This window comes from Callorhinus ursinus, unplaced genomic scaffold, assembly GCF_003265705.2.
Source record: "Callorhinus ursinus isolate GAN/ISIS: 27379988/994484 unplaced genomic scaffold, GSC_fseal_2.0 scaffold13, whole genome shotgun sequence".
Taxonomy (NCBI): Eukaryota; Metazoa; Chordata; class Mammalia; order Carnivora; family Otariidae; genus Callorhinus; species Callorhinus ursinus.
The window spans coordinates 41218974-41233691 of NW_027397075.1; the positions used below are offsets into that span (position 1 = coordinate 41218974).

Sequence of the window (14718 nt, forward strand, 5' to 3'; positions counted from 1 at the left end):
GTGCTTTACAGGTAATGATCACACAATTTATTTTCCTCATTTCAGAGATCAGGAACTTACATAACAGGGGAAGTAGCTTGTCTAAACCCCAACAAATGGGAAATGACAGAGCTAGGATTTGAACCCAGGCCTGCACCTGTTTGCATCATGCTGTACCATTTCCACAGTTTAAAGTAGCAGAATCCATCAGAGAGTCTAAACCTTTCCAGGGGTCCCTTCCACTATCCACAGCACCTCTTTTCCCATATCAGGCCATGGGAGAAATCCAGATTAGTGTTCTATAATCATCTTGGATTCTGAGCTCATCATTCTAGAACGATTGCTTCAAAACTTAGCTGATGGCTGGATCCAGCCGTATCATTTTAGTCCTCATTCTTTGTGTAGTCACATTTTTATATCTAAACACCATTTATTATACCTACCTAGTTACAGCTCTCCCTTGGGCTAGCAAAGCACTCCTCCTCGATAATGTGCTCCTGTCGAGATTTCTCTAACCTCGATGTCCCAGTAATCTCATGTATTGTTTTCTCAGGGCTTTGTTTTCCACATTTGGGCTCCTCATTTTATATTTCAAACTGTTCTAAACTTCAAAATCATAGCTCCAGCTCTTCACCAGGACTGTTGGGCATCTCCACTTGTGTCTCTGATTCAACAGATCCCCACAGGAACTCAGCCCTTCCTCTTCATCCACCACCCAACCTTGCTCCCAAAACTGACCCTTCCCTTAGCGTTCTCATTTCCTTTCATGGCATCACTGTCTCACCATCGCACTCACTGGAGCCTCAGACCCGTCTTGGCCTCTTCTTTACTTCTCGTGCTTTCCCCTTACTTGTATCCCTAACACATGTGCATTGGATCACCAAATTCTTTCAACTTTACCTTCTAAATGTCCTGTAATCTGTTTCCATTTTGCTGTTTCCACCACCACAATGAAAGCCATCATCATCTCTCCTTTGGATTATTACAATGGCCACTTGTTGCCCCCTCCTAGCTCAACTCCATCCTCTAAGGACTTCAGTGAGGGACTTTTCTAAGACACGAATCTGACCGTGCCCACCCCCTGGTTATAAACCATCCGCAACTCTTGTTGACCTCTGGGGCACTATCCTAACTGCACAGCCTGGCATATAAGGCTCCTCACAACCAGGTTCTTGGCTCTGTTTCTAGTCTCATCCCTATCTACTTCTTGCCCCTTCTCCAGTCGTGTGATCTACGTGAACTGTGATCCCGACCAATGGAGTTATGTGCCATATTCTCTCACACCAATGGTGAGCTCCTGAAGGGAAGTCCTTATCTTGCTTAGTGATCTTTTCAGATCCAAGTTCACTATTTATACCTGCACTGTTGGCTTCAGACTTTTTAAAGAAATGTGGTTCCAGGATTTTAAGGCACTTCACAATAATTCCTCATCCTTTCAACAACTCTGCAAGGTGGCATAGTACTACTGTTCCCATGTAACAGGCAAAGAAGAAGATTCCAAGAAGCTGAGAAGCCTGAATGATTACTAATAAGAAATTAGTAAGTGGGTCAGCCAAAATTTGAAGCCAGGTCAGGCTGACTCTAAAGCCTGTGTTTTAGCTGAGACCAGCCCTGCAAGTCTCACTAATGATATCTAACACCGTAATTTCACCTTCAAGAGAACAACTGGGAAGCAATGTCATTGCTTTAGGCTCTCATAGGTGCAGCCCACAGGATGCCCAGAGGCAGGTCACTTTGGGAAGTGGCAAGTCCCATACTTTAGTTGGGCTTACACTGCATCCCAGCATCCCGTGAACAGAAGAGCATGGGTGCTCTATGAAGCCCTTTGAGGAGGGAGCCTAATATCTTAAGCAGCCCATCTCCAAGGAAGGGGAAAGTCTAGAAAGGAGACTGAACACAGCTTCTGACTTACTGGTCTAGATGGAATACTCAGAGCTTGTCTATCCTGGAGAAGTACAAGTCAAGCTCTGTCCTCCCGAGTCTGATTTTATTAAACAATTGATCACATCCTACATATTTATTTCTGTTATCTAATGCTAACACAACACACCTATACTCAACTATAGCCAATGGGCAAATTGCTTCAATAATTACCCATTATGTAAAACATATGTACTAGCTCCTTTATTACTTTTACAATGTGGTCCCAAAAGCTCCAGCCTAAGAACTCCCGGATCAAGTGCAAGATGTATATCTACCAATAGCTGGTGTGTGGCTTTCTGCAAACCCATTTCTGTGTTTTCATATTCTAAGCCATGGGGTATAGTAGTTGATCCAGAAGCAGTCCCTTTGAATTCTAATATTCGGAGACTCTTCTTACTTTTAGGATGTTTCTCACTAGGTTAACTCTAAGGGAACCTAACCTACATGATTATTTTCATAAATGACTTAACATGGTAGTCAGGGATGATAGGTTGGAAATTAATTCCAAGGAAAAAAGAGGACTGTATCAATGCATTCAAACACATGCTAAAGTATCCATGCCATTCAAACATAATTCAGTCCAGCCATTTAGGGAAAGTTTAAGATAATTCTGTGCCTACGTGAACATTATCTCATGTTCATGCATTCACATGTGTGAAAATGACTCTTGGACCTATTGAAATGAGTATTGAAATGCCATCAGGTGCAGGAAGCAATATAAATATGAAAAATCAGGGTAATGAGACAAGCAGATATTATCGCTAAAACTAAGTGACAAGGAAAACACCCGATACACGTTGTCATAGCTGACACATGCCTATAGCAAACGGTTGCTAGGTTCTCAGCAAGTTTTGTTTACATGAGTGAGTTGAACTTCTCAGGACAGGACAGCCTCTGGATCCCTGAGCTCAGATCAAATGATCTATGACAGAGGTGCCCCCAAAATGCTTATTGAATGAATATTATGTGAGAATACCCTTAAGAAGTAACATGCAAAAGTGAGGTATCACCAAGGCTCAGTTTCCATCCCAAAGACGAACCGAGAATTCCAGAAGGATTATTAGAGGAGCTCCTTTTCCATCTTTGTGGTGTTCACAGTCACAGAAAACATTCCCACCCAAATCCCGTCCACGAAAACACATTATGGGAAAAGAATTTATATGCCAACATATTGCTGATGATATTCCTGATCAAACAGGGGCCCACTGACCCAAAACGCAATCAAGAAGGAACATTTTTAAAGGAAGAAAAATCCTGGTTTGGCACAACCTACTGGCTTCACCTTTGAAACACGGACAGCTGTATATAATATTGGTCTTCTGTTAAACCCCATCTCCGGAGAAGCCCCGGATGCGGGAGAAAGAGGGAGCTCTAAAGAAGTTCTCGACACAGTGGGAATCCTCGGAGGTGCGCTCAGCCAGCAGAGGCTGCAGAGCAAGGCCAGTTACCAGCCCAGGGCTGCAACGTTTCCTCCGGGGGAAGCCGACTCACCTTCCCTCCTGGAGGTGGCCGGGGCTGCAGGCAGGAGGAGCGCCAGGCAGAGGCCGCAGCTCAGCCAGGGCGCAGGCATGGCCGGGGCCGCGGGTCCGTCCGCCGCCGAGGGGTCGCTGCGCGCTTCTCGCCGCTGGTAGCTTTCACTCTGCGCTCCGCTCTGCCTTCCCTCTCCTTGATCAGGTGGTTTTATCGACTCTTCTACCTGACTCAGTCCGGACAGGAAGAGAGCCTGTGTTTCAGGGTGTGACTCACCTGTGAATAAGGAGGACCCAGCCCTCTGGAGGCAGACAAACACACACGGCACACACCGCGCTGCAAAAGCGCTCACCCCAGCCGCCGGGCTCCCCCCTCTCGCGGCAAGAAGGTTGCACACCTGGCCCGGGCCAAGGGTGTGGGGCGGAGGCTGCGGCCCCGGGATCCTGCTGGAGGAATGTGCCACATTCCCCACAGCCCTCTTTCTCTCCCGGGGTGGTCCGCGGCCCGATTCACAGAGGTAGCCAGCCGGCAGCCTGCCCCTTCCTCAAACTGAGAGCCCCAGTCTCAAGTGCGCAAACTCAGAAACCACTCGGACCCTGATCAGCTCTGGTCTAAAGGACCGCAAGGAAAACAGGCCCGTCGGAGAGTCGTTAACAGGGTGCCTTCCACCCTCTGGCCTACCCTGCACCACTCTGGGAAGTACGGCAGCCCTCCCCCACCCCTCCCCCACCCCCGCTCTGCTAACACTTCTTTCCTTCCCTCCCCATCACCAGGCTGGACCGAGGGCTCCTCTCCTGGGACCCCCTAACTTCCTGATCACCTGGCTAGCAACTCACGAGCTCACCTGTTGACTGGCTGGCCTCCCTACGAAGGCTAGGTGTCACTCTCTATTCCCTCCGTCTAGTGCAGTCGCTGGCTCACCGTCAGTGCTCAGTAAATGTTCAGCTCAATAGAATAAAGAGGAGGACTCAGATTTCATATTCCTTTTACATCTTAGAACGTTTTTCTCACACAGTTCTCTGTGGGCCCACAGAAAATGTTTGACAAGACTAACAGTGAGTGTCATCCAAGTCCATTGTGCTAAGTGAAGGGAGTGATAACCAGGAAACTGCAAATTTTGCTGTATCCTACCTCGTCTTTATCCCTAAGGAGGCTGGTGGCAATAATGTAGAAGCCTCTGTCAAACAGAAGGCTTTGGTTCCTACTAGAGACTTGAGAATTACCAGAGAGGAGGGCGTCTGGGTGGCTCAGTGGGTTAAGCTCCCAACTCTTGATTTCAGCTCAGGTCATGACCTCCTGTGGGGTGGTGGGATGGAGCTGGCTTTGGGCTCCACTCTCAACATGGAGTCTGCCTGACCCTCTCCCTCTGCTCCTGCCCCTGCTTATGCTCTCTCTCTCCCTCTCTTTCTCTAAAATAAGTAAATAAAATCTTTTAAAAATTAATTAACTAAATAAAAATCACCAGAGGTTTATATGTACTCAGTATTTATGCACAATCTGTCCAAAACAAACCCTCTCCTACTTTTCATCATCAAGGCCTGCAAAGGCTTCCAATAAATTGCTGTTCACTGACTCAATGAATGAATGTTCTCTAGAGAGTTCTATAGAACATAAGGCAACAAACAATACAACATAATACATGATTATGTGTCAAAAGGTGTAAGAATTTCAGTTTATGCATGTAATTGAGAGCAGTATGGGCTGGCTGGGATAGCTAGGGAGGATTTTGTACAAAACATGGACCATGAACTAGGTGTTTGGGAATAATCAGGATCTAAATACAGCACCAAAGAACCACAGGGGGACAGTTTACTGCAAACTGGCTACCATCTACTCTAAAATCTCCAGCAACCAAAAAACAAGGAATAGAAAGGAAACTCCCATTTTTCTCATCCCAAGCTTCTACTCTTCTCTTCTACTCTGTTCAGGATTCAAACAAATAACAAAGATTCTTCTCTCTCAAAACACATGGTGTCCAATTACTGCTACAGTTTCAGTTCCTGGAGACCAGGTATCTATAATTTTCCCACCTGGTAACTAGTAGAGTTGTAGAGGCTGTAATTGTAGAGGCTAAAATCATGTCCCTGGGTTCCTGAGCCTGCATTTGTACCCATCAGTGTTGTGCAATCCTCCACAATCCTGCAAGAACAAGGAACAGAGCCCTGCAAAATAAAGTCTTGGATGTAAATTTCATTTTAGTGCAGATTATTATAGCTTATTGTATATATACAAATATATATTTTTTCACCTACCATCATTTTTGTATAGTGATAGGAATAAAAGTCATCACACATATAGTACCTACTATTTGTAACCGCTGTTGTAAATCCTTTATACATAACAACACGTTAACCTTTGAAACGATATTACGGGATAGGTGTACTCTTAATTTCCCATTTTACAGATGAGAAAACAGAGGCATGGAATGGTCAAGTACCATGCTCAAAGTTGCACTTCTTAGTAAGTGGCAAAGCCAAGATTCAAAACTAGGCAATCTTGTTCCAGACTTTATGGGTCAGATGAAAAAGCCCCATAAAAAGGACAAATTCACAATACTGAATGAATTCGATATGCAGCCAGTGGTTATTCATCCACATTCACAACAACGCAACCAGACTGTGGACAATTGGCCCGCATCAATACAGCCAAGTCACAATGACTCTGAACAAGTATTTCTGATATTCCTAACCTGTTAGCTTTGAAAGGCCCCCCAGAGGTCACCTGGACCTGGGGTAGAAAATAGGCAGCTGGGCCCTGGGCAGCAGGCCAACCGGCAGCCTCTTTGATGTGAACGCTACACGTCAGTGTTTCTCCTTTCCTTCCCCTTCTCATTGCCTTCTTCTGGGCCTCTCCACACATCTCAACAACCTGTCTGGCTCAGGTTGGAGATGCCTGCTCTGGCTCAATCTCTTACCTTGCTCAGGGACAACATCAATCCCCTTTGCCAATTTGAGGATTTTTCTGTAGTGTTCTACTGGTCAAAAGTCAAGGTTCTTGAAGGTTCTTGAATTCCCTGGACCAGATCCTGGCTTGACCTCTCTTCAAGGCAGTTTGTTTAGTTTTCTCTAAGCCTCAGTTTTTTCATCTGTAAAATGGGGGTAATGATAGAACAGTTACCTGGTAGGGATGCTGGGAAAATTAAATGCATTAATGACCTATCTAGTGCTCAGGGAAGTACCAGACCTATAATATTCACTATACAAGTTAGCTATAATAATAATAATAGTTGTTGTTGCTATTATTATCACTAAGCACCATCAGTTTTCCCTTATTATAATTACTAACAAATACCATATGAGAAAGATGGGGGTTTTGCTTCAATCCTTCTACTAACTGACAATTCAATAGTAATTTCAGACTTCTGTGAAACTCTTGGTCTAATCCAGGTTCCTATCCAGACTGCCAACATTTACTTGGAAATTGTTAATTAATTTGTATTTTTGCAACATATCTTGAAATTTCCTTCACTTCAGATCTTCCTGCCTAATGTTTTAAGATTTTTGCATTTAGATCTTCATTTTAATTAAGGGGTAGGAAGATCTTATATTTCAGGGAAAATGGAACAGTAAGATGGATTTTAAGAATTCTTACAATTAACTTCAGTGAACACATGCTTTTCGAAAAGCTAGTGAAAGTCTATTTGCTTTTCCATGTGACCCAAATAAATCTTTCTTTTCCAAATTCAGACAAAAATCATTAGGTACTACTCCCCAGTAAAAAAAGAATGAACCACTGACACATACAGAACATGGATGAATCTCAAGGCCCTGCGATAGGTGAACAAAGCCAGACAACAAAAGACCAAATTCTAAATAATTCCATTTATATGAATTCTAGAAAAGGTGAAACTACAAGGAAAGAACATACCAGTGGCTGGCAGGGTTAGGGGACTGAGCACAATGGGGCCTGAGGCTCATTTGGGGGGATGAAAGAAATATTTTGAAATACAATAATGGTCAAGAGCAATCAAATTTTAAAAAAGCAATCGAATTGTACACTTAAAATAGGCAAATTTGATTATGTATAAATTATACCTCAATAAAACTGGTATAAAAAATAAGAGAAAATCTCAAAAACTCGATATGATAAGTGTGATGCTATTCAGTTCAAATGTGCAAACTCAGACCTAGGACTAGAAACACACCACTGTCTGCACAGGTTGTGGCAAAGTCAAGGCAGAGTCCAGCCCTAGCACCCCACTGGTTCTCAGAAGCTCTAAAGAGTGCCAGGCAGAAACACTACCCAGGAATGGCAGGGGGACCCCTCTTGCTGGAAACCTCTCTGTTGGGGCAATTTATGAAAGGTAAGAGATGCCATTCTGAAATGTTTGCTTGGAAGGCACAAATTTCAACCCCCGGCTGGACATGTTCTAGGAAGTGAGCATGTGGATTGTCCTCGTCTCGCCCCCCACTCCCCCAAGTGGCCATGTCCACCTAGAAGCCCTGGTATCAGTGGGGATGATGTTCATTCCACACAGTTCTCCGGTTGCAAAGCTGGGAAGGGGCTGGGGCATTTCCTGGGGGCGTGGCCGGGAAGGCTGAGGCCATGGAAGTCCCCGGGCCATTGTTTTATTTGCAGCTCAGTCAACACCCAGGGGACTTTTCTTTTTACGGTGCTATGTAAATCCCTCCACGGAACTGTCATCTCTCCACCCCCAACCTCCCAAATAGAATTGCAAGTGACATGTTGATTTTTGCCTTGCGTTCCATCATTACCTTAGCTCACTTTCAGGAGGAATGTCTGGCATGTCACCCACTTTCAAACTCACTTATGATAAAAACTGAAGCACGGCCTGTTCACATGCTGGCAACAGACTGGACTGTGGGACTTGATTCCCTGCCCCGAATCTCCCCAGATAGTTCTAATGATGTCAGCATGTGCAGACAAATTTTAAATGTAAAATACAGCAATCAAGAGGTAAAAAAAATCCCAAAAAACACAAAACACCCAACTCTCCTTTGTTCTTAATTGATAAAGGACAATGTCCATAAATGGAAGTGGTTCAGTGTTCTCTGGGCCATCTGGGTAAATTCTCGAAGGTTGGCCAGACTCCAGAAAACAATGCTCTCCGAAGCAAGCACTCTGGCTGAAGTGGCAGGCTTCCATTTTATGCAGAAACATATATAGCATTCCCACAGTTCGCTTTCAGGGAGCCGGAGAAGCCAGGCCAAAGCTCAAGTAATGCCTTTTCCTTTTTAAGGGCAGATGATCCTTTTTTTCTGTGGCTGCCTGGTGGTACACCTAGGCGGGGAATGTGCTGGGAAATGAACAGCTCCACGCAAAGTATGATTTCATTTGCATCTCTCTTTTTTTGGTGTAGTTATTGCAGACAGAAATATTCCAATCGAGCCTTTGTTTACCAATACGACAAATGGGGAAGAGCAGAGAGAAGGGGGACACATGCTCAGAACATAGAAGAAATGACAGGGTGAAAGATTCTGGGAACTTTAGATTGAAGGGTGTGTCCGCTGCTGTGTTCCCTTAGTCTGAAATGTGGGCACCCACCCATCTGTGAAATGTCTGATTCTTAGATTAAATGTGCTGCCCACAGTTCCTCAGCCACACTAATCCTTGATCTATAGATATTTGGAGTTGAATGAGAGGTGAAGGAGCCCGCACAGTGAAAGTTCTCACCTGGGTTGCACTGGTGGAGGTCCAGGGTTGTAGGCATGAAAAGACAGGCTGGAAGGGAGAGGGGGCCACCCTGAGATCAGAGCTCCTCACCCATATGCCTTCCCAAAGGAAGAAATGCCCAGGAAACAGTGTTTCTAAACATGCTTCTTAATTTCAATCTGGAACTTTTCCACCTTTAAATTTTAAAGTCTGAAAAACCCTAGATCAGTTAGAGTCGAATTCTTTGTCTTTAGATAGGAAATTTTGGACACATTTTAAACATCTAATGTGGGGCACCTGGGTGGTGTAGTCAGCTAAGCAACTGGCTCTAGATTTAGGCTCAGGTTGTGATCTCAAGGTCGTGGGATCGAGCCCTGCATTGGGTTCCATGTTCAGTGGGAAGTTTGCCCGAGTTTCTCTCCCTCTCCCTCTCCCCCTCCTCCTGCTCTCTCTCGCTCAAATAAATAAACAAATCTTAAAAAAAATGCATAAACATCTAATAATAATTTTGACAACCAGGGTACTTGCAGTGAGGCTGTACCGCGTATTCTGCACATGCCCAGCGCCGCGCAGGGAGCCTTGCAGGGGGTTAGGAACTCACTCATCACCACCACCCTCTGCAGCAGGTGCTATTATTATCCTCATTTTGAGGTTACTCAGGCTCCCTCACAATCCATGCCAATTCCACTCTCTAGAGTAATTATTCAGCTACAAGATAAAAACAAATTAAGCCTCTCACTAAATAAACACACACTTCTCCACTTCAAAAAAAAAGTTGAAAAAAAAAAGTTGAGTTGGATCTTTAAAAAAAATAAAATGCCTAGTCCTTATAACATATATTATATTCTACAGGACTCCTCTCCTGCAGATCAGCAAGAAACATTTATTAGGGGTGCATTTTCCTGTTCCCATTACCTTTTGTAATTCGTCAGTGAACAATGACTTCAGATTCTTACACAACATCCTTTTACATCATCCAGCCAGGTTTTGATGCTTTCCTCTTGGTCTGATACCTTAATCCAGTAGAAGAGCTCTTTTATTAGTATCTTAGTTCTTAAACTCCTTACAATAATTGGAAATTATTTTCAGCTTCGTCTGAGTCTGAGCGGTCTGAAAGAGCTTCAGAATTTAGTGGCTATCTCCAGGTTACACAGAAATCCCCAAACATTCCCGGGTGGGTCTTTTGCAGGAAGCCTGTGGATTGGATTCGACTTTGGTTACAAGGTGGAACTGTCAGACCATGGCAATTATGGAGAGAGCTACCAATAATCACTGAGAAGTCCAGAGATACTCCTCACTAGCCTAAATATTTCCACAGCCTCAGTATGTCTGCTTAGATTCAGGAAGAGAATTAATGCACTGATTCAGATAACTTAAACCAAAATGACACATTTCCCTCAATTATCTGTTTATTTTAGGTGAATATACTTTATATATTATATATAATATATGAGTTATTTAGACAATTGTTTCAATGTTCTGCTGTTTATTATATGAGTACACAGCAAAACAAGATTTAATTGCCATTGCTTTATCAAGCTGTTAATGCCTTTGCTACTTTCTTATCTCAGGGCCCTCTATTCATATAACCTTTGGAAGTAATTTAGAAAATCTCAGCCAAAGCAGAGTATGGCTACTTGGTTTGGCAGCAGAATTGTTTATGTAGAAACAGATACATTTTATGTGCCTTTGGTAAACTTAACATGGATTGTATCTTCGCTAAAAATTCTACACATATGCGCACAGACATGAATATATATTACTTGAGCTCTAGATAGAAAAATCTTTTGAAAAGAATTGTTGAATCACTACATCGTATATTGAAACTAATATAATACTGTATGTTAACTATACTGGAATTAAAATTAACTACTTCATAAAAAATCTTCTGAGTAAAATTTTAGGACTTTTGTTGGTCGGTTTGCTTGTTAGGTTTTAATCTTATAGTCAATATTTTCTAAGGAAAGGGCAATTCTAAATCTTCTGACTCTTCAGGGCCTGATAGAAAACCTGTCTTGAAGTCACTGTCCCAATGTTATCCACAGACTAATTCTTACCTCTTGAAATTTTCTGAAGAATTCTTATTAACTTTATAAATTTATACTAATAAAAATTAACTTAATGAGCTTCCTTTCAGGACCAGATCTTGTCTAACCAGTCAAGCACGAAGTTGATTTTCCCACTGGACCACAGACAGAGCCAAAAGAGTGATAACGTATCAAGTGTCATGTTGATTACAGTCAATGTCCCCTTACGCAGAACTACGCTGTATTCCATGACACTAACTTAAATGTTTAGGAAGACAATCCAAAATATCCTCAGATTTTCTTATTAACATATTATGGAATTTTTATCCATAAAGTTCACCAACTCTTTCTTTTAAATAGCTGTCTTTTCTTGATCTGCTATAGAAGATGGACTTTCTTTTATTTTCTTAAGAAGACCTCTTAATCATTCCTGGTTCTAATACTTTAGGATTTGCTAAACAAGAGTAGATTTCAACCATTCCCCAATCTCTTATGACTTTATAAGCTTGATCTATATGTCCCTTTGCCTTTCTAGCAGAAAAATCCATTTTTAGACTCATCTAGTGTCCTGCCCTGGTGATGATTTTGGTTGCTCTCCTTAGAATGTTTCCAAGCTTCCCCACGTATGTCTTGACCAAGAGAGACCAGGTTGTAAAACTTCTTACGTTTGGAAGTAGCTCAGCCTGTGCACTGGTGGCATGTGATTTTGGATGGAGGGCCCTGTGCCGGGCATCTTGTAGGGTTAGGCCCAGCCCAGAGAGGTCCAGCAGAGGAGATGTGTAGGGGGTCAGGAATAGTAGAGCACTGAAAGCCCACACAGAACTTCTATTGCCAAGCCATGCACACTAGTCTGCATGCATCCAGAGGAAGGAAATCTCTTCCTTACTTTGTCTACCCAGAGGGGCTCCTTTTAGCCATCAGCAGTAAATGAGAACCAAAGGATCAGTCTACATGAATTCTTGATTTTGTCCTTGATGTGAAGCTGGTAATTCAGATACCATCATTTAGTTATTCTTTTTTTTTTTAAGATTTATTTATTTATTTGTGTGAGAGAGAGAGAGCATGAGGAGGGTGGGAAAGGGAGAGGGAGAGGGAGAGAAACTCAAGCAGACTCCACGCTGAGCATGGAGCCTGACACAGAGCTCGATCCCACGACCCTGAGATCACAACCTGAGCCCAAACCGAGAGTTGGACGTTCAACTGACTGCGCCACCCAGGCACCCTAGCATTTAGTTATTCTAATTTGGATTATTTTTCCTTAAATATAATAATTAACATGAGTTTTCCACTGAATTTCACGTTTTACCTTTCTGCTTATTCCAGTTCTTGTGAACTTTTCCAAAAAGTTTCTTTTCACTGCACTGATTTGACATTTAGCACCAACCTCAGCGAAATACCTTTTGGAAGATTAAACCATGTATTATGTCCTCCAGGTAATTTACAATCATTTTAGAAAACATTGCTTACCACACCAATCTTGGGAGGATATTGCTCTTAGCACGTTTTCCTCCATCCAAAAAAACCTGCCCATTCTTCTCTTCTAAGCAGGTTCCCTATCATAACGAAATATGACATCTGGTTCTAAGGTAATGAAACTTTAAAATAATTTCTGGTATGGAACTTTAGTAACTCTCTTGAACATCCACAAAAAACTATAATGTGTCTAACTTGTCTTTCAACTCATTTACCCTCCCAAAGAGCCATCCCGGTGTGATCTGTTATTCCTTTTCCAGAGTAGCTTGCTCGCCCACCTTTCTTAAAGATTCTATCAGCTTGACTCCCTTGTCTGTGCTCCTTAAGGCAGTGCTACCCAGTGGAAATGTCTACAGATGTTCTATATTGGTGCTTCCTAATGGGATAGCCACTAACCACATGGGTCTACTGAGCATTTGAAATGAGTGCGAATGAGGAATGAAAATTTTAATTTATTTAATTTTGTTTAAGTGTAAATAGCCACATGTGGTTAGGGCTACCATATTGGGCAGCGCAGGTCCAAGGCCTTTTTATCTCTCTGACTTATTTTATTTTTTTAAAGATTTTATTTATTTATTTGACAGAGAGAGAGCACAAGCAGGGAAGCTGCAGAGGGAGAGGGAGAAGTAGGCTCCCCGATGTGGGGCTCAATCCCAGGACCCCGGGATCATGACCTGAGCCAAAGGCAGATGCTTAACCGACTGAGCCACCTAGGCACCTGTCTCTCCTTTTTAAATGGACATCTCACTAAGTACCTCCTTCACTGTGGTCACTTGTAACTAAGTTAGTGAGTAGATAAAATTACTTCTGATGGGAAAAAATTTTTTTGAAGGTAGACACTTATGATTTATTGTTGGACTTTTACATTTTTACCCAACAGAAATTCTATCTTATGTGTTATCTAACATTTTCTGACCCTGCATTTCTATTGGCAAATATCATTTTTATATTAATAAAATCTTGTAAACTAGATGCCTGGAAATGGGATATAAGTTCCTTGCTCTGACTTTAAACTTCACCGTCCTATGCCAAAAATTTGGAAAGTTGCCCGTTTTGTTTTTCATTTTCTTACTTATTGTAAAGTATTCACTTTGCTATATTCAAAGGGTATTCATGAGAAGCAAAATACTGAGCATTTGTTAAATGTAAAAAAAAAAAAGTATTTTAAATTCCTTTCCCAGAACATGCTTGAAATCTTACTCAGATGCTGTAATCACCTACAAATGGAATTTATCTTCAAAAACTCTCATCATAATGCAGATTTTGATTTTATGATTTGATCTTTTTAAAGAAAATAATATGACACAAGAAGAGGAAAGAAGTGCTTGTAATCTATCTTTCCAGTGACCCTAGACTAATCTCTTAATATTAAAGTCTGACAATTTTATTTGAGATAATTTTTATAGAGAATCCTTTATCACAATATTTTGCTGTGCTCATTCTTTTGCTTACTTGTTCAATGAATTTCTTTGAGTATCTCCTCTGAGCCAGACATGGTGGTAGGCACTTGATAAATCATACAGCTCCACTCTACATAATCTCTGGGGAAAGGCTAAGACAGGTGTTATGAAACACACTTCCTTAGGCATGAAGGGACCAAATGAAAAATATGATCGTGGGGTAGAGTTTCCTGGTACAACAAGCTGCACTGGAAAAGAACAATGAATTAATCCCTTGGTTCTGTCATCAATGGCCATTCAACAACTTGTTACATCAGCTTAATGAAGAGTAGGAATTCATCAGTTTTGCTGTCTTGGTATTCCTGGCGATATTTAGGTTTGTCGGGAATCTGCAAGCTCGTGACATCGACAATTCCCATCTTTCTCAGAATAAAACCCAGTGTCCATATGGGGCCTCTAAGGTCATACACGATGTGCCCCATCCATCTCTGCTCTGACCACACGGCCCTTCCGCTGTTTCTCAAACAAGAAAGTATGCTCTGTCTCAGAGCCGGTCCCACCTGAGGGTGAAAATGACCATGATCAGGGGCACTGGGTGGCTCAGTCAGTTGATTGCCTGCCTTCAGCTCAGGTCATGATCCCAGGGTCTTGGGATCGGATCCCGCGACGGTCTCCTTGCTCGGCGGAGAGCCTGCTTCTCCCGCTGCCTGCCACTCCCCCAGCTTCTGCTTGCTTGCTCTTTCACAAATAAACATATAAAATATATTTAAAAAAACAAAAAAGAAAAGAAAATGACCACAATCAGATGCCACCTCCCACCTCTGCCCACTCGG

General features: G+C 42.5%; 1 protein-coding gene across 2 annotated transcripts in view; it reads right to left on the bottom strand.

Moving 5' to 3' along the window:
- LAMC2 (laminin subunit gamma 2) overlaps nucleotides 1–4489 on the bottom strand; it is a 56104-nt gene extending 51615 nt beyond the window's left edge. Inside the window, exons 1-2 of one of the 2 annotated variants that reach the window (XM_073900132.1) lie at nucleotides 4217–4489; nucleotides 3394–3598 (exon numbers count right to left, since the gene is read on the bottom strand). In XM_073900132.1, the coding sequence (XP_073756233.1) occupies nucleotides 3394–3472 (79 nt within the window). In that variant the 5' untranslated portion in view covers nucleotides 3473–3598; nucleotides 4217–4489. Of the gene's footprint in view, nucleotides 1–3393; nucleotides 3650–4216 lie in introns of those variants that run through there. The other variant, XM_073900133.1, reaches the window with a different exon arrangement.
- Nucleotides 4490–14718: the final 10229 nt, after the last annotated feature.